At 40.1% G+C, this 21,799-nt stretch overlaps 1 protein-coding gene across 1 annotated transcript in view; it reads right to left on the bottom strand.

Moving 5' to 3' along the window:
• Positions 1-1,393: 1,393 nt before the first annotated feature.
• Positions 1,394-21,799, bottom strand: part of RAB3C (RAB3C, member RAS oncogene family) — a 125,081-nt gene continuing 104,675 nt past the window's right edge. Inside the window, exon 5 of the mRNA XM_015848775.2 lies at positions 1,394-8,817. Within this exon, the coding sequence (XP_015704261.1) occupies positions 8,630-8,817 (188 nt within the window). The 3' untranslated portion in view covers positions 1,394-8,629. The remainder of the gene's footprint in view (positions 8,818-21,799) is intronic.

The following is a 21,799-nucleotide window of genomic DNA, read 5'->3' as shown; positions in this document are numbered from 1 at the left end:
AAGCTGCAAATCCTCTGCCTTATGATTTAACTTGCCAGGGTATTGCATGTGTGCATACGAACTCAGAGGTAAATTAAGGCACTTGATAAAAATTCTGAAGGGACCTTTCTTCTTCACTTTAGAGATCAATATTTGCATAGTATACAATTTTGTTCACATTTTGGCTCTCAGTGGCCTCAGCTTTCTGACTAAGCTTCAGAGTCCATTTGGTTGGGTATATGCCTGCATTTTGTCTTTCCTGGTTTTGTTACTTGCTATTGCAAAATCATCCGCCCTCACTTTGCAGGGAACTTGTGCCCATTTGCCCTTTCTTAATCAAATTAGGCACATTTTTCTGCATCATTTTGGACCTTCCCTTTACATCATCTTTTCTGAAGTCTTTTTCATCAGCAGTTGGAAACTTACTATATCCTGCCTATCCTTCTGACAGGAAATGATACAAGTGGGATTTCATGAGAAAGAAACACTTGTTGAAACAGGCTTTATCCCTTTGGATTTCCATTCTCATCTACCCATCTGTGATTTTCTTTCTAGGTCTGCATGATTAAAGTTCTAATGTATTCCAAACACAAAGAATGAAAAAATACCCTGGTTCCAAGGTTTCAGTCAGAAGTATGTCTGTGCCTTCTCCCTTATCCTTCACCTCTTACCCCTCATTCCTACTTGTTTTCCATTTAGCCCACTAAACAGAGCAAGTACATTGGGGGCAATCTCACAGATCAGTGGCGAGCCAAAGGTGATGGGGAAGTTACTATGTTTGCTGGTAGCTGCGAGCACTTCCATTCTCAAAGACAATTCAGTAACAAGAGCCAGTGCCAGAAAGACAAGCTCTGTGGATCAGGGCTGTGAGCTGCTCAGCAAAACCTCCTTGGAGATGCGGGATCCTCAGTAATATGCTGGAAAGCTCCTTGTGTTGAGTGAGAAGTGGGATTTAATCCGACAATATTTGCTCTGCAGATGAGATGTTAAGATAATAGAAAAACTGGGATAGTTGACTGAAGCACATTGCAACAATGAGAGGGAACAGGAGCTACTGAATTGCAAGTGAACTCAAGTGAGCAGGTTCTTCAGCAATTTGTAGATAAACAAAAATTAAAAAGCTTTACCTCATGCTAAAAGGCCAACATGTAGGATGCCACAGTGTTGTGCTTTTTCTAGGAAAATCTCTGATCTTTCTTTTACAGAGTCCTGGGGCAAAATGTCCAGTAAACCATGGGATGGAAGCAGATCTAAGACTCACCAGTGCTGCTGAGGGGATATTCAGTAATAAATTATTGCAGATGACTGTAATTATAAAAAATGAAGTCATTTTTTCACAGTTTTGGTAGGTAAAAAGAAGTTAAGAGGGAGAATGAGGGTAAGACTATGTCACCACAGCTAACATATTCATGAATATACTCTCTTGAATATTTATTGTAATTGAAAAAGGAAAAAAGTCTCTTAACAACAACAACAACAACAAAAGCTAAACAAACAAAATCCACTTGGTATACAGAAGTCACATACAAACAGAATATTCAATGGAATACACACAGTCTCTACGTCCACATAGATTTAAAACTCTGCACATGGATAAAACTTGTACTTCACGTTCAGACAGGAACTCCTGTGGATGAATGCCTAAGATTCACAACATTTGTCACCCATCAGCATTTTAAACTAACATATTTTTTAGAACCACAGTTACTATATTGCAGAAGTAGCTGGTGGAGGAGGAACAGATTGAGTCTCTTCCCCTCACAAATGTATCCTAAGCAAAAACTTCAACAACTTATCATCAAGAACAATTCAGCAAGTTAGTTAGCTTGAAGGAGCCAGAACAGCTACATATTTTCAAGGTAAGTATTTGTGTATATATTCATAGGTCTATAAGGAATAATAAAAATAGTAGGTAAAATTATCTGCCAGCCCTTGAATACTCAGGTCACTTAGCAAAATAAAAAATTAGGTAATATATCCCCAGTCTTGTAGCAGCCTGTATATATGCACTTAAGTGGTACTTCCCATTATGACATTTACTTTACCTGCTGCTTAGCTATAAAGATGTCCAGAACTTACTTCTTTTACTAAGAAATCTCAAATTCTCTCAAAATTAATTTTATTTTTACCCCAGCCTGTATAATTTTGCAGGAGGTTTCATAGCACAAGGTATTAAAGCAAGAAGAATTTTAAGGGCTGCTCAGGTCATTGCAAGTGCTGTCCTATGCTACTTAATGCAGTTTGGCTATTTGCTTTCTCAGAGGAACTATGTGGAGATACAGGAAAGGAAAACCACAGTAATGATTTCCAGTAGGCCTCAGACTTCAATTCTTTTCTTCATGAGTCTAATTTAAAACAAAACAAAACAAAACCCAAGCAAACAACCAACCAAATTAACTTTGTATATTGTAAAATAAATAAATGAATAAAATCACCAGATAAAACTAAAGATGTATTTAGACACTTTTTAATGAGGTTTTTATAAAAATCTCATTACAGTTATTCTCCTTGTCCCAGTCTCAGTAGCCTAACTTTACTTATCAGATTTCCAGGGATCATGACATACTCTTTTCCAAACCAGAGATGCAGCAAGAATTAACAGAACAAGCTTCTTCTCTGTGGAGTCCATAGGCACCACTGGGAACCACTGGTGCTTCAGAGTTAGAAGTCCCACAGATGCCCTACAGATTTGAGTGTTTTGCTGAATAGTGACAGCCTTACGTGCTTAGAGAATTATCAGAAATATGCAAGGATAAGAGGAAAGAGGAATGATCTCTCATTTTTATGTCATGGTTAGATTCTGTACTGCACTTTTTGCCAAGTATGCTAAGGACCATGTAGCTGTTGAGTGAAGAGCCTGGGTGAATATATTTAAGGATGTATTTATTTTCCTTCTTTGGGATCTAGAAAAGTAAGGGAACTGAACTGGCATAAATAACTAAAGTCACTGTCCACTGTGATAGACCACTTTGACTGTGACAGTCAGGCTGTACCCAAAAAATGTTAAATCAGGGTATCTACTGAAGATTGCAAACTTATCTGCAAGAGTATTGGATACTCCTATTAAATTTTTCAGATATCATGAGTTAACTACATCATATTGAAGGAAACACACTCATATGATATAATGCAGTATAGGCAAACAGATAATGTAGCTGACAATGCTTTAGGAGGTTATTCTAATGTCCCTAGGGAACATGCTTAAAAATATACGCAGATAGTTCAGACATGTTTACAGGCATCTTCTGACTAAATGTGTTGTCCCACTAGTGTCGATGTAATATGACCATTTCCAAAGAGGACATTCACAATTCTAAAAGTAAAATTGACATGCACTTGCAATAAACATACAGACATCTTATACCATCATCTCATATATGAAAAAATAGTTTAAATGACTTAAGAATAGAGTATTTTTACACTACATTGATAAAGCATTTACTATTTAAATTTTACTAAAAGACACACAGAGCTACTGGAAATCTTAAGCCACACAGGCATCATCAACAACTCACCACACATACAGAGCACTTCTCCCTCTCACACAGGTTTATATACACTGAGTAAGTCATTAAATATTGCACTTATTGGCCCATGATTCCTCAGTTTTGAGGTATTCAAAAAATAGAAAACATATCTATTTTTATAACATATTTTCATGCAACATTTAAGACATTTCAGTTTCACAAACATGAGTATATAGGTTACACGTTCAGACAGTCCATCTGAGCCACAACACATCTGACATTACTGACAAAATATTAAAGAGGAGTCGCACACAAACAGTTCATTTAACACTAGTTGCAGGTACATGTCAGAGTTACTCAAGTAAAGTTATCGCCAGAAGTGGTATGCAGTCCCCAGCTGTCATTAATGCATGTTATGTGTGAACCTGAAATTACTGCTCTTCTGCTTCTCCTTCATCAAATCAAATACCAGGTACCTTATTCTATATATGACAAGCCACCTACATGTGCTGGGACCATGGGAAATAAACATATGGTCTACAGATGTAACCCTGTGGATTTCTGGTGTTAATGAGTTCTGGGTAAGTTTACTGTGGCATTTACGGAAAGCTGCACTTAATGAGATAAGTGGCAGTAGGAAGTGAGTGAGCGTCAAAGATGTACTGCTGCATATGCATATTAAATGTGTGTAGTTACAATTCTGATTCAGTGAATATCCATGGATAAACAAAGCAAAATAAAAGGAAGGAAAAACAAAACAAAACAAAACAAATTTGTAAGATGAAATGTATTCACCTCTTCTTAACAAAGAAACTGGTAAAAGTTGTTCAAATAATCGAACTGAGTTGCCTCTTTAAAAAATGTCACTAAACTTATGATGAACCTTGGAGAATCTGAAGTCAGACTGCACTGAAAAGCCCATGTAAATAGGTAAAACAGTGTAAATCAAAAGAATTCACTTATCTGTTGGCAGAAGTGAGATACTGCTTTACACTCCCTAAGTGCTGATCTATAAGGATTCACATATTCCTGGTCTCAAACTGCTCTGTCATCCAAAAGAGGAACAAGACTCACATGCTCACTGTCTAAGAAACAGGCCAGGGACAAAACTGTCCTAACAGTCAGTCAGCAGAACAGTAATTTATTTGACACCCTTAAAAATACAGGTAATGACTTGCCTCTCCCAAAGAAATGTAGAAAAAAATAGTTTGTGGGATAAATTGTTTTTAGAATGCAAATGCAGCATCTTTCATCTGCTGTTGCAGAAACGAGGCAGATGTAGAATTTCTACCATCATGTTTTCACCCAACTGAAAATTCAACTCAAAGCATTCTCAAATATTGGGATCAAATTCCAGCAGAATTTGTGTATCAATAAATATTTCATTCCTGAAAGAAAGTGCATGTGGTACAGCTGAGTATACAGAACTGAGCAGACTGGGAAGAAAGCTTAATCTTTGAGACTGGTGCTCTGGAAAGGCCACAGAGATGTAGTTGCTCAGGTAGTTTCTCTAAGCATTGCAGTAATTATAAGCACAGAGGAACAAACTGTTCCAGGTAACAGTCACGTACACAGCTGTTCAGAGAGAATATATTTTGACAGAAAATCCAGCTAGCTTATATGTATTTCAAAGCCTGAACAAACATATCTAAATAAACAAACTACAGCAACAACAACAAAAATATGCTAGCAAGTTAGCTATGCTATAAGGACTAAAATGCTTGTGAACACAAACTCTTATCAGAATTGGAAACATGTCTGAAGGTTAACCCAGCAAGGCTAGCTAGCTCTCTGGCTGGCTGGTGCCAGGAAGCACTGCAGGAGTCAAACTGTGTCTTGTGTTCCTGTGTGATCCCAAGGCATTTTCTGAGCACTAGCTTGATCATACAGCAAGATGTACAATATCAGAGCATGGTAAGGCTGCTAAACTATCCCTGCTCAGGGTTAGCCTGCTGCTAAAAGCATCAGTATAGTTTGTGACTTGGAAAATAGGTTGTGAAGTGATGGTTCAGCTGGCACTATGGAACTCAGGACGCTCTGACCAGAGATGTTTAAACTCCTCAAAATGCAATATACTCTCTGTGACAACTGCTGTATCTCATCAGTTGGCCTAAATTTTTGCAGAAGAGGTCATCTGTGACTGGAACAATGAAGCTCCATGACAATCAGTCTTATCTCTGTGCTGAGAGTGACAACAAATTAGTGAAAAGTGTGTGAGTACTTCAAAAACAGTGAGGCTGAAAATAGTTCTGTATATTTTCAATTTAATGATGCAGACCTCTTGTATCACTAAAATATCACTTTTTGTCCTGATCCTTTCTCTTAGCAGAACTGTGTCAAATACTGCTTCTGTTTCCTCCAGTAGCTAACTCATAATCAGCAACTACTGGATAGGGGTGAAGAATGATCTATTGATTGTTTGAATTTTGACCCTTGATTAGGCTAAGATGGAATTTCCAAAATGATCAGTAATAATGTACCTCTGCTTGCATTTAAGAAAACTGCAGTCTGTCTCAGGATCAGTTGGAGCTGAATTGTTCTGACACACTCTTCAGTTGGAGATCCTGTGCTATGAAACAGGCCAAAGCGTAATTTCAAGTAAAATGAAAATTCTACTCCTGTTGGCTTCCGCAGAACTCAAGCTAAATTTTCATAATGCTTGAGGAAGGAGTAGTAAGTTACTTCCAAGAAGCCCTTCTGTCTTTCATGTTCCTCTGCAACAGCCAGGTTTTACCCTAGGAAGGTAAGGCATTGAGATCTCATGATGCTTGTCATCTGAATATAATTAGAATTTATAGCAGAAAACTCAATATTGCTGTGAAACATGTGGCTTCAAAAGCCAACTTATTCCACTGGTTGGAAAATCAAAACCTATTTTTCCAACAGTAGGTAAACCTGACTGCTGAGAAAAGTTCTCCTTGAACATCCAGAAATGTCAAATTTCAGTGGAAGGGAAGGTAAATCAGGTTGGATGGGAAATAAGCAGGTCCCAGCCCAATGACCTTAAAGCAGTCAGCTGAGAGGTCAAAACAAATTGCTCAGGATTTTACCTACTTTTGTCTTGAAAAACTCCAAGGATCTGATGTGAACACATTAATCTGAATTAATCACCAGTGGGTGAAAAAGTGTCAGTGAACGTTCCTCAGCACAGATGTCAACATGCTGCCTTACACATGGGAGAGAAAAGTACTGCCCTGTTGGAGGCTGGGTTATGGTAGCAGTAACACATGCCTCTTCTTCCCGACTGCTCATCAGCTCCAAAGGGGACAATACTTTCTCTTCGTGAAATTCAGCAAGTGAAGGTTCAGCCTCCATGTCTGTTAGGAAAATGGGTGCTTAAGGAAACTTGTTACAAGGGCCTAAGTTTTAAAACCCTAGAATGAAGAAACATTTAAGTTAGGCAGCCAATGTTGCCCCCCGGTGGCCATTCCGTTTTGCATGTGTCTCCATATGCCTTGCTTGAAAGCTGTTTTTCACCATGTCAAAGTTTATACAGGTTATTTAACCAGCAAACAAACAAACAAACAAAACAAAAACAAAGGCAAAAACAAAGAAACAAACAAAAACACCCAAGTGTCCATTTTCCCCAGTGTTTACATAAATTGCCTTTGGAAACAGGAATGCGTGCAGAGGGATTCCTTTGCATTTGCAGTACCTTTTGTTACTTTCATTTTCTAATTTGTCTTCCTATTTTTATTTTTATATTTAATTTTTGTGTATTTCAGACAGTTGGGGAAATGTCAGACTTGTCTTAAAGCCTGTCTACTAGGAACAATAAAACAGATAATGCTGCCCCAATTATGCAGTTTGGCTTTAAAATGTCTCTGTTACAGAAGTAAAGGTGTTGCATGAAGCTCAGTGTACTGGACATAGATGTGCCACCAATTACCAGATGAGTACTTTTTAAAACTGTGGAATATGACTACTTTTAAGAAATTGTTTGAAATAGAATTTTTGTACTTTATTCTACCTTCTTGTGTGTGTGCATGAGTCTGTGTACTTCACAGCCTTTCCTGATTTCACAGATACATTCAGTTTAACTTAGGAAATGATAACTATTTCTTGTTATTCCTAAAGTTATTACCAAAATCCTGCCAATCTGTGATTGTCTTGTCAATAAAGATTTCCTCATCAATGTAAAAATGAGGTCAAACTCAAGCTCATTGATATCAGCAACATGTCTACACTAGGTCTGAATGACAGACAGGAATTAGTAGCCAGTAAGTTGATGGCAGTCCCAGTGACTGAATGGGAGATACAGTTCCTGAAAGCTTAAGCATGCAGGTTTGACAGCAATGTGAAAAGACAGTATTTGGCTATGAACAACTTATTGTAATAGTTTTGGCTTTTTCAGGGGTAATAACTGAACAGAATGTTCAATATCTAACACTGGTGGAAATAAAAAGATCTGATTAGCCCTCCTCTGCTAGGGCAGAAACCACCAAAGTATTTGCATGTTGGAAAGAGAAAATGAGTAAAGTTTCAGAATGGAGTTTAACAAACCTGCAGTCTGTAAGCATGCAAGCAAGCTGGCCAGGATGAAGTACCTAATATTTCTGAAGATCTGCACTGAACACCTGCATCAAGTTGGACTCTCAAAAGAAGGGCAAGTGGCTGGAGGTTCAGGAAGGCTGAAGGTCTGCTCCTTCTAACTTCTGCAATTTCCAAGCACACGATGTGTAACATACTGAGCCCAGTCTTACTCAGGAAGTATGCTCAAGAAGTTTTCCTCATACAAATGATCTAGACAGAATGAGTGACTGGCTCTTTAAAATAATATTTCTAGATTAATTCTTGGTCAGGAGAAAATATAAATGTCATCAGGAAGTTTATTCTAAAATACCTTGGCCGCTGTCCTAAGGATTCAACTATATAATTTGAAACTGGTGAAGCAAGTCAATTCTAGGCACATGGCACCAGCTGAAGTATAACGTGAAACAGTAAAAAGAACAGAGAAACTAATAGCCATCCTGCATGCAAGAGCCAGAAGCTAAAATCAGATTATTCTTTCAAACTATTAATATCCCCATCTTCGTACATATACTCAACTAGATACTAATGTAGAATAAAAGATTTTTCTCCCAAATAAATTACTAAGACAGTATAAATAAAGGCATATAGACCATTCATAAATACTCTGTTGGCAACAGAACGCGCTGGAGCTGCCTTTACTGGTAGCTGCATTAACAGCCACAGTTGGGTTGCTGTGGTGGAGGGGTGTCCTTTAGTCGTGTGTTCTGCTTGCCGGCAGTAATGCTGGGATCTGTCTCCAGACTTTCAGACATTTTGTCACAGATGATATCCACAAGTCGCTCAAATGTCTGCTTGACGTTAATGTTGTCCTTGGCACTTGTTTCAAAAAATTCAAAACCTAAGAAGATAAACAACACGTGTATGTTTGATACATATTTGAGACTCTCCAATAAGTAAATAAGCTTCTCGGCATGGATGCCTGGTGTGACAAACAGAAAGTAAATATGTGAGAACACATACATCAATGAGTTATATTGCAGAAGCAGTTAAAATTGTCACACAATCAGGGCAGCTACATTAGTGTCATTTGCTTTAATAACAACTCAGATAAAACACAGACTGGCCCAAATACATTCCCTTAAACAAATTATACTTTAAAACAGTTTCATCTAAATACTGACTACAATTTGAGAATCCTATTAAACTAGAAATGCCCTGTGTGTCCATTAGCCATTGTGAAGGTATAATCTACTGCTCCATCTCTAGCTATTATGTTTCTCTGAGCATAATTCAGCTGGAAAAAGCCATTTGCATCGTTTTATTAACCTTGTGCCAAAATAGACAACTATATTGGAAACAAGCAGGTAAAAAAGCAAACAAGGCAAGGAAAGCTTTCTGCAGTTTGATGTCTCCTTGAGATGTAGATAAATCTGTGGGGAAAAATTGGACCACCACATAAAACCAATAATCACTGTTTGTTGTTTATTTTTTGTCTATTAATTCATTTACAGAGAAGGACTTTTTATCTGTCCATTTCCAACGATTATTACCTCAAAGGCAGCAATGAGAACTATTGTTAATGCAGAAGCTTATATGGAGCAGAACTAGCTTTCCTAAGCTCTCTTTTTTGCCCAGGTTTGCCCCATGTCTTATCTCCCACGTCCGCTCCCTGCCAGGTTTGCAACTTGCTGTTCAGCAATACAGGAAGTTTCCATCAGTGTCAGGTCTTCTCTATTCTTTCTCTCAAATTTCTTTCTTCTTTGCTTGTTTACTTATTAGTTTACTATGACTCTTCCTTCGCTCTTGCAGACCATGTTACATATTTTTCTAATAGCTGCCTCATTGCTGACTTGAGGGTTTCTTCGAAATTTACAAGTTATCATTTCTGTCTTTCCACTGCTTAAGGTTTCAACAATAAGAGAGTTTACAAAACATCTATTCCACTGGTAATCTTACAGAAGTTACTTCACGTTTGCATATCTATTTTAATTCTTTTTAATCAGTGTTGAAAATCAGCGTGCCCCTAGCGCCATGTTTAGTCAGGAAATATCAGCCACTTCAAGTCCTGACAGAAATGCAGGAAACAGCTTTACTATTTATCTTGTGTCAAGTGAATCTATTTCCAAAGGCTACTTGAAACTAAAATGCAACTACTTAAGTAGTATGTCATCATGTCATCTGAGTAGGATATAATAATATATAGCACATATGCACAGTCCTATAACCACTTGCCATGTAGCTTTCACATAGCTAGAGATAGAGCAGGTAATTCTATCTAGCTTGGCTTGATAGCACAGTATGTGCAAAAAAGTTAACTCTGTGTTCTGAACATTCTTCATAATTTTAATTTATGTTAAATGCCTTGTGCTAAGATGTCAGAAAGTTAAATTACTTAGATGTGTAGGAGCTAAACACAAGCCAATGTTGATGCTCATATTTAGTTTAAATAACAAACCCTTGGAGATAGAGATATCATAAAATGATTTAGTCATGTAATTTATGGCAATATCAGCAAGAAATGTAAAGATAATCTCACAGACATGAGCTTTTTTTCCCAAGCACATTAGTTAGAAAAATTTTCTTTCCTACATTTCTTTGGAAAGCAGGAAAACTGGGAAAAAAGAACGTATGGAAATCATATACTGGGGGCTGATTTTAATCTAAGTCTCAAACCAATTGTTTGGTTGCTATAGTTTAGCTTGGCTTACACATCACCTTCTTCTAAAATAGAAGGAAAATGTGGCAAGCCAGTGTAGCCTTATTTGCTGATGGCTTCAGTGTTCCTACAGTGCTCCATGCAGGAGAAAACTTTTCAGATCTACTGGGAGCTGCCTGTGTGAAAAGGAGATACTTAACATTTGCACTGCTCTGTGCCGAAACATGGCTGTGGCTCTGTGCCACAACAATGCAGTCAGATCTTCCCACAGCTGTTACCATCTGCTGTACAGGAAGCAGGAGGAAAGCAGCTGTTCTAATGAGGTTAGATTTGATTTCAAAGATCTTTCTGTGCTACAGTCCAAGAGGATGACTGCAGGCCATTATCTCACTCAGACTCTGAGAGCAACCTGACCTGTGTTGGTCAGGCTGCCCTGACCAGGGAAGGTGCTTGCTGTGCTTGTGCAACCTGAATCTGGACCACTTGAGTTGCAGTGTGGGCATAACTTCAATAAAATGGCATGAAATCTGGAGTCACTCCCTTGGCTGCTGGGAACATCACATTGTATTTACAATACAAACAAGCCGCAGCTGTGACAGAATATCATTATTACTGCCTAGATAATGGCTGTCCCTCCTGATCACCAACCAGTTCCGTCACCTCCCACAGTCCCATGGGTAATGTGTAAGAATTTGTGCCTATTGCATATTTCTCTTCTTTTCAAATCAATAGGAAGAGATGAAACTGAGTATGAAATGAAAAGAGGGGATCACTGCCTTGTAATCTGCCTAATCCTCGGCAAGGGTGTTGCTTTGATATTTATTTCATTCCCTGCCAGCTCCAACACCTTTCAAGCAGAAAACCCTACACTTTTATGAGTAACAGTGATCTGATGTGTGGGAAAGAGATGCAATGTAAACTGAGCGAAGAGAGAGAAAATTACACAGGCAGGACAAAAGATCAGAAAGGCTGATGGACAATTAGAGGATGCTTGAGAACTGCAACACCGAGGCCTCTGAAAGGATAGGAAGAATGAATCTCTAAGCTGAGCAGTTTTTTAAGGCAGGAACACAGAATAGCTGGGACAAGAAATGATCGCAAAATGGCAGGTGAGACAGCTAGACAAGTGATGTGGGCAGAGGAAGCAGATAATGGAAAGAAAATAGTCACCAAGAACACAGGAGATTGATGTCAGAAAATACTGTAACACAGACACGATGAAGACAACATGTTCAGTACCATAGTGAGGATGCTTTCTGTTACACTGAAAAACAGAAACCCTCTTTTTCAGAGTAGTATAGGGACTTTTAGCATGTTCAAGCACAAATATATTCATTCAAAGAAAAACAGAACAGCTGTGGAGAAATCTATGGAATTCAGTTATAGTTTTGTTACAAGAAGAAAATTATAGTTACAATAGTGGTACAGTTGGGTATGAGTCTATGCCTGTGTTTACACTGCCTCTGTCTACTTTTTCATTTCCTATGTGATCCAGAACCTTCCCAACCTGACTCTGCAAAGATGAGATGATGCAGACTTGAGACAATGCTCTGATCTATGAAAAGGCAACTGAACTCCCACCTGCCTCCACAACAAAGTACTGAACTTACTGTTTATGAGAACTGTACGGATGCAAATTTCAGTCACTCAGGAGGTGGTTCCTTCCAACAAGACTGCCTGTGTACAGACCAGTTGACAGGCACTATTTCTATGTTTATGTATGTTGATAACTACCATGAATGGTGAGAATGGACAATCCAGTAGGCTCCTCACAAGCATTTCCTGCTGTAGAATGGATTCAGTTGCACACTGGTAAGGTGACTGTAGATGTTCTATGGAAAATGTTATTGCAGATGCAGAAAGGGTCACACAGAACAGTCTTTTGTAGTCAGTTAAAAGATGTTTTGTGCACATTTTAAAGTAATCTCTTTCAACCTATTAGCAGGTATTGGAGAGCAGCCATAGGAGCAGCTAAACTGCAAGTATTCATCCAGTAGTTCAGAGAGTCTCATCTAACACAGCTGAAGAAATTCCTGCAGGGCTCAGGACTGGTGCCAGTTTTCTTTAATATCTTTATCAGTGATCTGGATGAGGTAATCAGTCCACACTCACTAAGTTTGCAGATAACATCAGCTTGGGGAAGAACACTGATATGTTTGAGGGCAGGAAGGATCTGCAGAGGAATCTGACTAGGCTGCATTGATGGGCTGCATCCAGTTCTATGGCATTCAACAAAGCTAAATACTGGGTGCAGTATGGTACTTTGTGGCAGTGTAGGCTTAGGGAAGTTTGGCTGGAATGTTGCCCAGAAGAAAATGACCTGGTGAGGCTAGTTGACTGCTGGCTGAACATGAGCCAGCTGTGCAACCAACTGGCCAAGAAGGCCAGCGGTCTCCTGACCAGCATCAGAAATTGTGTGGTCAGCAGGCCTTGAAAAGTGACTGTCCTGTCCTTGGCTTGGTGATACAGAACATACCTGACATTCTGTGGCCTGTTACAGGCTTCACACTGCAAGTAGGTTGTGGATGTGCTGGAACCCATTCAGAGAAGAGTAACAGAGCTGGTGAAGGGACTGGAAAACAAGAACTATGAGTGGAAGCTGAGGGAACTGGAGTTGTCTTGTCTGTTGAAAAGGAGGGGAGACCTCATTGCTCTCTGGGTGTTGGTCTCTTTTTCTCAATTGAGATGAGGAAATGGCCTCAAGTAGATACAGGGAAGGTTTAGGTTGGATATAAAGAAGAATTTGCTCACAAAAAGTCTGCTAAGGTATTACAACAGTCTGCACAAGGATGCAGTGGACTTGCTGTCCCTGGAGGCATCCAAGACCTCTAGATGTGGAACTTCATGAAATATTTTAATGGTGGACTTGATCATGTTAGGAGGATGGCTGGACTTGAGGATCTAAAGGCTCCATGGAACCTACATGATCTTGCGACAGAGTTTCCTAACCATTCTGTTCAAGGAATTAAATTCCCCAGGTGTGTATTGCCTTATGCAAGTGACTTAATTTATTTCTTTTTAACAGAAATTCTGTCTGAATATCTATGGAATGGTTTCAGCAAGATAGGGGGTATTTTTTTTCCAGCAGAAAAAATACTTTCTGAGACACATAAAAACTCCTTATTTGTGATTGTTTTTCATTTTGTTATGGGTTATTTTGCAGATTTTTTTTTTTTCCTGGTGATCTCTGCTCTCTTCCTGGCTCATTTTGCAAACACTTCACTAGTAGTGCTGCGAGACTGTGAGTTACTAATATGCTGATGCATGCTGCCCTCAGATATATGCCTTTTAGTGTGGTCTTCAGGATTTTTTTTTACTGCTTATTATTAACTGAGAAGAAAGACTTTCTGTGCAACCATGACACTGAAGTGAGGCAACTCCCTGGCAACACTGAAGGCAGCAGAGCTCAAGGAATGCTGTGATCCTACCACCCATGATGATCTGTACTGTAGAACTGGATGAGATCACTCAGAATATGTTACTGGAAAGATATGAAAAAGCCCAAGTTGTACATAGGTATGTTAGGCAGAATGGAAGTGAAAACAAGAAAATACAAAATATCAAAGTGCCGCCTGAGCATATGAACATTATGTGTGGAAGATGAATGAGGGTGCATCATTTAAATCCCTTTTTGTTGTTTCACTCTGCTGTCATTCCACAGTTCTCTTTACTTTCTACCCTCTGCCCCTTGGCACTGACGCAGAGACAGCTGGCATGCTGCAGGAATAGTGGCTGACCAGAACACTGGTATGCTGCTGTTGCCCACCTGGTGATCTATAGTGCATATAGAATAGTTTCATTAGCACCCCTGAAGCACATGAACAGTCTAATTTACTTATTTTCTTCTCTCTCTGCCTTGCATGTGTACTAGCTCTGCAGAGGCTCCATCATCACTCATTAGCACTTGTTTATGCCTGCTTTCAAAAAATGAGGAAGAAAAAGAAAGAACTTTGTGCAAAAGAAAGAACGCTGTGCACACTCTCATATTCCCAAAACAACGTGACATCAAGAGAACATGCTAACTAGCAAATTTTAGGCACAACACAGATAAGAGCTGTAGTAATGTTTCACCAGCTGATCAGAAAGGCCTTCTGGTTTCAGAGTGTCCATAATGAAGACAATTTTATTTATCCCCCATGATGCTATGCTATGTTTAACAGATGTCTTCAAGGCTGCATTTCCCTCATAGTTATTCTATGCAAGGTTGAACAGTGCTCTTTAGTTCTGCTCTTTCCAGTTCAACCCAGTATTCTGAGGAGCAGTATGACATTGCAGTGCAATGTCAGAGCAAGAAGTGACTGCAGAAACCTGCTTCCTTTGTAAGACAGTGGCTTACAATTGGCAAAGTCCAGGAAACTGTAGGAATGAATCATTTAATGAAGTCATAAAGGAGAGGAACTAATGCCTTGTTTTCCTAGATTTGTATCCTGTGGTCAGTTCTAAGGGACACTGGCAGGCACTTATCTTCAATCCTGCTGTGAATAGTACCTAATAAGCTTTCCATTCACATTGTAGGCTGTGAGTCAAGGCAACTGCATGATCTTTCTCCTCTGCTTAACTGTCTACTTCCTTAGAGCTGCCTGAGTCTTAGAGACCTCTAGCCCTATCTCAAATAGTGACACAGAGAGACAGGCACATGTGGCATCATTGCAAAGATCATCTCTCCTGGGGAGCCGAGCTAAAAGAAGGTGGTCACCACTGTTCAAACATTGCCTGCAACTGCAAGTTGTCTAAAAGACCTGCCTACATTGTGCTCTGCTTTGCAGGCCTACTGGATGGACCAAACAGGACTGTGGGCAAGAATATGTTAAGAAAAGTATTAAAATAACATAAAACCCCAAATTGGACATTGTTATTTCTATTTCAGCAGTGATCAGTGTTTTAGTATAATTCAGTTTAGAGTTAATGTAAACATTGTTGACAGAAGTTCTGTGGCATTTGCCCATCCCATAAGGAGGCCAAACCAATAAATAAATAAATAAATAAATAAATAAATAAATAAATAGATAGATAGATAGATAAATAAATAAATAAATAAGCCGAAGGATGACTAAAGTAAATTAGTGGCAAATAACTTTTTGTTTGTTTGTTGACGTGATTGACTTTAGACATTTGGTGAGCAAACATAATATCTTAACTCTCCTGTAATGTGTCATTGAGTCCCTGAAAGGAAAAGCAGGTTGGCATTTTCCCCCTGTAGAAAAACATCCTGGGTCAGGTGCTTTTGAGCTTTTAATTGCTCTACTAATGCTCCTCTTGTGCTGTAACTTAGCAGAATACTGAAAGTTTTCAGTGCTGTCAGTCTGTCTCCTTCTGGCAGTGACGGGGGGAATTTGAAAGAGCCATATTTCTGCATAACCCAATTATTTTCATTTTTAATGCATAGTTGGGCAAGACTGTATGTGCATGCATTTGAAGATGTCAGTGACCCTGACTTCTGTACCCAGCCTCCAGCCAGCCATAGAAGCAAAAGAGAGCTTGCTGTTATACTAAGCCTTATGATGAGGTTCCAAGTCCCACTTGGTTCCCAATTTACATTCCAAAATTATAGCCATAAAAATGTCTCTTCAGTTGCTGTCTGATTCACATTTGCCTAATAGGGCTGTTGCTCAGTGCTCAGAGCAAGTAGAGGTTCACCCCAGTCTTGACACAAGACCCAGTGTCTTGTGCTCAAGCTGTGCAGGATTCAAAACAGGTCATGTCCCTGTCACCTCTCAGCAGTGGACTTGGTCATGAAGGCTTGGCAGGGTCACACAGCAAGGCTGGGTAATGAGTTACACACCATGTAAGCACTGAGAAGAGCTCTGTTTTTGTGCTTGCTGGGATTCTAGATGGATTTAAATAGAAGAAATCTAATTACACTCAGGTCCTTGACACTCCTCATGCTGAAGCCAAGAGCAACATGGAAATTAAAAATGCAAGGTGGTCTGAATTTGGCTTTTTTTTTTTTTTAAATTTGTTTGTTTGTTTGTTTATTGTTAGTGTTTATTTTTAAACTACTGTGAATCAAGAAGAGGAAAGAAATAAAAAGATGAAAATAAAGACAAGAAGAGATAAATAGTCCAGAAGAGATGACAGGAGAATGGATGGAGAGAGGAGGGGAAAGAGCAGATTTGCAAAATAAAGTGTGTTTAGAAGTCATCAGCTTTGACTTTAAAGTCAAATCTAAGGATTAACATTTTGTGAGTGACACGCTGTGGAGGCACACTGAATTCAATGTGGAATGGCTTCAGCCTGCAATTGCAGAAGGAAATATAAGAGCTCACCTATAAAGGACATATTTCATTTTGTTTTCTGACAATGTTTAGTGGCTTCTGGGGGAGACTGGCAGGATATATTTACAAAGCAGTCAAATGCACCCTAGGGCATGGTCACAAGTACTGGCTGCCCAAGCCCTGAGGGACCTGGGTGTTAGAAAGGAAGAAACATGGAGGCAGAGAAAAATTCAAGTGTTGGAAATAACATTTCCCTGAAAGCTGCTCAACAGAGCTCACAGACAGAGCTGTATATTAGCAGGACATAACAATAGGTAATTAACAGGGGTCCCTTCCAGACAGTGTTTCTAGCATACAACATCTGTTTCCCAGAGACTTAACCAGCCCAAACCAAATAGGTGGGATAGTACCTCGAGGACCAAGACAGACAGACATTTGAGGCAGACTATGACATATTCCCCTGGTGTCCGGTGCTGCATGAGCACAATGTGGCTTGGACAGATAGCAGGACTGTACTGCATCAATCTTAGAAGCTGTGGCCTTGAGGATACAGCATACATTCTAATGGCAGAACTTCTAATTAAAAGCTAATGAATGCTTAAATAATTTGTAGCATACAAATACAGCAAATACGAATTGTACAGAAGCAAATAAACAACCACAGGCAAGCACACACACAAAATTATCCACTCACTATGCAGGCACAGCAATATGGCATAAGTAAATAGGGAAACCGTATGTTGAACTACACATGCAATCATTCATTTGTATGTGCAGTTACTCAGTGTGTATTCAAAGCTCTGCACACAACCCTGCTTGCTAAACCTTTGCCAGAATGTAGATCACAATATATCATACTGATTACCAATAAAAGGAACCAAGAAAATCATGCCATCTGTGAGTCATTCTTTTCATTTCTGTTCTGACAAGTGACAGCAAACTTTTATGAAGTTAGGAAGCTTTGAACTCGGTTGAGATGCATGAGATCAATGTCTCAAAAAAGCTGTGTGAATAATGCAGCTGGTAAATGTGCGTACATTCACAGGATTTTCAGGAAAATTTCAAACTTTTCTCACTAATATGCTTAAAGCACGTAAGTGTTGTCTGTTTGCTTGCCCTTTTATAAAAGTGCCTTCCCAGTGCGCCTACTTCTGGTTGTTACCATAGATTATGTTGTCTGCAGTTTGATGCTATGACCTTTGGTGACAGATCCCAGTGATGACCATATTTCATTCACAAAAAGCTTTAAAATATGTAAATGAAAATAAGACGTGTTATAATCACCATTCTATTCATTTCACTTCAAGGGCAGATTTGATTAGAAAATTTCTCTTGGATAATTCTTAGAAATTCAGTTTTGTTAGCAATTCCCTACATCTCTCCTGAACTTCTGTTATCACTGTGAGGGAGCTATGTGGAGCTAGCACAAGATACACGGCTAGTTTAGCCAGGCAGTAGCAGGTTACTGAGACCCACTGTCAGTTTGAGTTATGCTTGGGAAATAAACCAGGACTGATAAAAAAATCATTGATTACATCTCTTTAATACAACTGAAGGTTAAGCTTTTCATGGAGCTCAGCAGCCACAAGGAGGCCCAGTTTTCTAACAGAAACTGAGGTTATTAACTGTCTTTTCCAGGGCATTAAACAGCCATTATTTCTTTTCATGTGTTGACCTTTTAAAAACCTGGCCCCAAATGCACATATCAATTCTTGAGCTGACTTCAAATAAACCAGAGTTCAAAATAAAACCTCACTTGAGAACTGTGTTTCCTAGCCTGTTCTTTGTACAGGACTCATATATTAAGCTTGCTTATCATTGAGATTGTTCTTAACACTGTGGACCACAACATACAAAGGGCTCAGAGTCTTAAAAAAGTCTTGCTGGACAAAAAATATATATATAAGATGGTTTTTTTGTTTTGTTTTTGTTTTGTTTTTTATTTTGTTTATTATTTTTAAGCTTGCCTGCAGGAATGGTTATCAGCTCATGAACAGAGAAAGAAAAGAAAGTCCCAGTATGTGACACAACTCAGTGCCCTTCAAACTGGCAAGAATGCTTCCATGTAATTCAGTGGAACTTGTTCTGCTTTCCCTGACGTCATCTCCCTCAGCCACTGGGCAGATATAAGAAATGATTACAGCTGTACAGAAAAAATATAAACATTTTTGTGTGCAGTTTGAGCACAGAACATGACATACTTGATCAAACACACAAGTTATCCAGCATGCCCTTGAGATAGCCACAGGACTAAAGGAAAATCCCTGAGTAGTTAAAGATGGGGATACAGTATAATCTGCTTCAATGAAGAGTAAATTCTAAATCTCTGCAGTCAGTGTTTGCTTGAAAACCTGAAACAAGAGTTTTCATATCTATCTATCTATCTATCTATCTATCTATCTATCTATCTATCTATCTATCTATCTATCTCTTCACTCTTTTTTTTCTTTTTCTTTTCTTTTTTTCTGTAATTTTTTCTCCACTAAAGACCTTGATCCTACTGAAATGAATAAACATAAAGTCCAAGAGGTTTCCAGAGTATGTGGAAGATACCTTCCTTACACAGCTGGTACGAGAACCTACCAGGGGTGGTGCCTTGCTAGACCTGATCTTCATTAACAGTGAAGTACTGGTGGGAGATATGCAGGTTGGGGACTCTTGGGCAGAGTGACAACAACATTGTAAGATTCTCTGTTCTTGGAGATGTCAGAAGGGTGACAAGCAAAACTGCTCTCTTGAACTTCCAGAGGGCAGACTTTGACCTGTTCAGGATGCTTGTAGCATGAGTCCCTTGGGAGTCGCTCCTTATGGGTAAAGGGGTCCAGGAAGCCTGGACACTCCTCAAGATGGAAATCTTAAAGGCACAATAATAGGCTGTCCCTGAATGCTGTGAAGTGAGCCACAGGAGAAGACTGGTGTGGATGAACTGGGAACTACTGTTGAGGGTCTGGAAGAAAAATAATCGATGTCCTCTGGAAGCAGGGGTACCTGGGGAGATTACAAGGAAGTTGCTAATGCATGCAGGGAGGAGGTTAGGAAGACAAAAGCCCAATTTGAACTCAGACAGGCCATTACAGTAAAAGGGAATAAGAAATCCTTTTACAAATATATCAGAGGTAAGAGAAGAACCAAGGAAAATTTCCATCCTTTACTTGATGCAGCAGCGAATGTGACCACTGAGGACATGGAGAAAGCTGAGGTCCTCAACACCTTCTTTACATCTGCCTTTAATAGGCAGATCAGTTATCTTCAGGGCATTTTATGCCCTGATCTGGAAGTCTGGGATGCTATGCAGAATACACCCCTGGTGATTCAGGTGGAGACAGAGAGCTCCTCCTCCATCTGGACTGTCACAAGTCCATGGGACTGGACAGGCTGCACCCTCGGATGTCGAGGGAGTTGGCAGAGGTAATTGCTGAGCTGCTTTCTGCCATTGATTAACATTCCTGGTGATCTGGAGAGGTCCCAGAGGATTGGAGGCTTGCCAATGTGTCTCCCATCTACAAGAAAGGCTACAAGGAGGATGTGGGGAGCTACAGGCCTGTCAGACTGACCTTGGTATCAGGGAAAGTTATGGAGCAAGTCATCTTGGGTGAGATCAAACAAAACACGTGTGGTGTCCAGGGGATCAGGCCCAGCCAGGATGGGTTCATGAAAGGTAGGTCATAGTTGACCAGTCTCATCCCCTTCTATGACTGGGTGATCAGACTGGTAGATGAGGGAAAGGCAGTTGATGAAGTCTACCTAGACTTCAGCAAAGCCTTTCACAGAATCACAGAATCACAGAATTACCTGGGTTGGAAGGGACCTCAAGGATCATGTAGTTCCAACCCCCCTGCCTAGCAGGGCCACCAAACATACGCCTTTACTAGATCAGGTTGCCCAGGGCCCCGTCCAACCTGGCCTTGAACACCTCCAAGGACGGGGCATCCACAACCTCCCTGGGCAGCCTGTTCCAGGACCTAACCACTCTTCTAGTAAAGAACTTTCCCCTAACATCCAACCTAAATCTTCCCTCTTTTAACTTAAAACCATTTCCCCTAGTCATGGTTTCTCACAGTATTCTCCTGGGGAAATTGAATGCCTGTGGCCTGGACAGGTATACCCTTCGTTGGTAAGGAACTGGCTAAAGGGCCGTGTCCAACGGGTAGTGGTTAGTGGAGTTAAGTCCAGCTGGCGACCCATTACAAGTGATGTCCCCCGGCGGTCAGTACCGGGGCCCACCTTGTTTAATATCTTTACTGATAACCTGGATGAGGGGATTGAGTGTACCCTCAGTAAGTTTGCAGAAGACACCAAGTTGCGAGGTGGTGTGGATCTACCTGAGGGTAGGGAGGTCCTTCAGAGCGATCTAGATAAGCTGGTTTGTTGGGCTGAAGAGAATGAGATGAGGTTCAACAAGGCCAAGTACCACATCCTGCACCTTGGCCACAATAACCCCAAACAGTGCTACAGGCTTGGAGCAGAGTGGCTGGATGACTGTGAAGAGGAAAGGGACCTAGGGGTGTAGGTTGTTGCTCAGCTGAACATGAGCCAACAGTGTGCCCAGGTGGCCAAGAGGGCAAACAGCATCCTGGCCTGCATTAGAAATAGTGTGGCCAGAAAGAGCAGAGAGGTAATCATCCCCCTGTACTCAGCACTGGTGAGGCTGCACCTTGAGTACTGTGTTCACTACAAGAAAGACACTGAGGCCCTGGAATGTGTCCAGAGAAGGGCAACAAAACTGGTGAGGAGTCTGGAGCACAAATCTTATGACAAGCAGCTGAAGGAGCTGGGATTGCTTAGTCTGGATAAGAGTAGGCTCAGGGGAGACCTCACTGCATTCTACAACTTCCTGAAGGGAGGTTGTGATGAAGGGGGGTTTGGCCTCTTCTCCCAGGCAACAAACAGAACCAGAAAAAATTGCCACAAGTGGTAGCAGAGGATATTTAGATTAGACATAAGAAAGAACTTTTTCTCTCAGAGAGTTGTCAGGCACTGGAATGGCTGCCCAGGGAGGTGGTGGAGTC

This window comes from Coturnix japonica, chromosome Z, assembly GCF_001577835.2.
Source record: "Coturnix japonica isolate 7356 chromosome Z, Coturnix japonica 2.1, whole genome shotgun sequence".
Taxonomy (NCBI): domain Eukaryota; kingdom Metazoa; phylum Chordata; class Aves; order Galliformes; family Phasianidae; genus Coturnix; species Coturnix japonica.
Note: the sequence above shows the minus strand (reverse complement) of the source record. Positions and strands in the feature narration are given on the sequence as shown.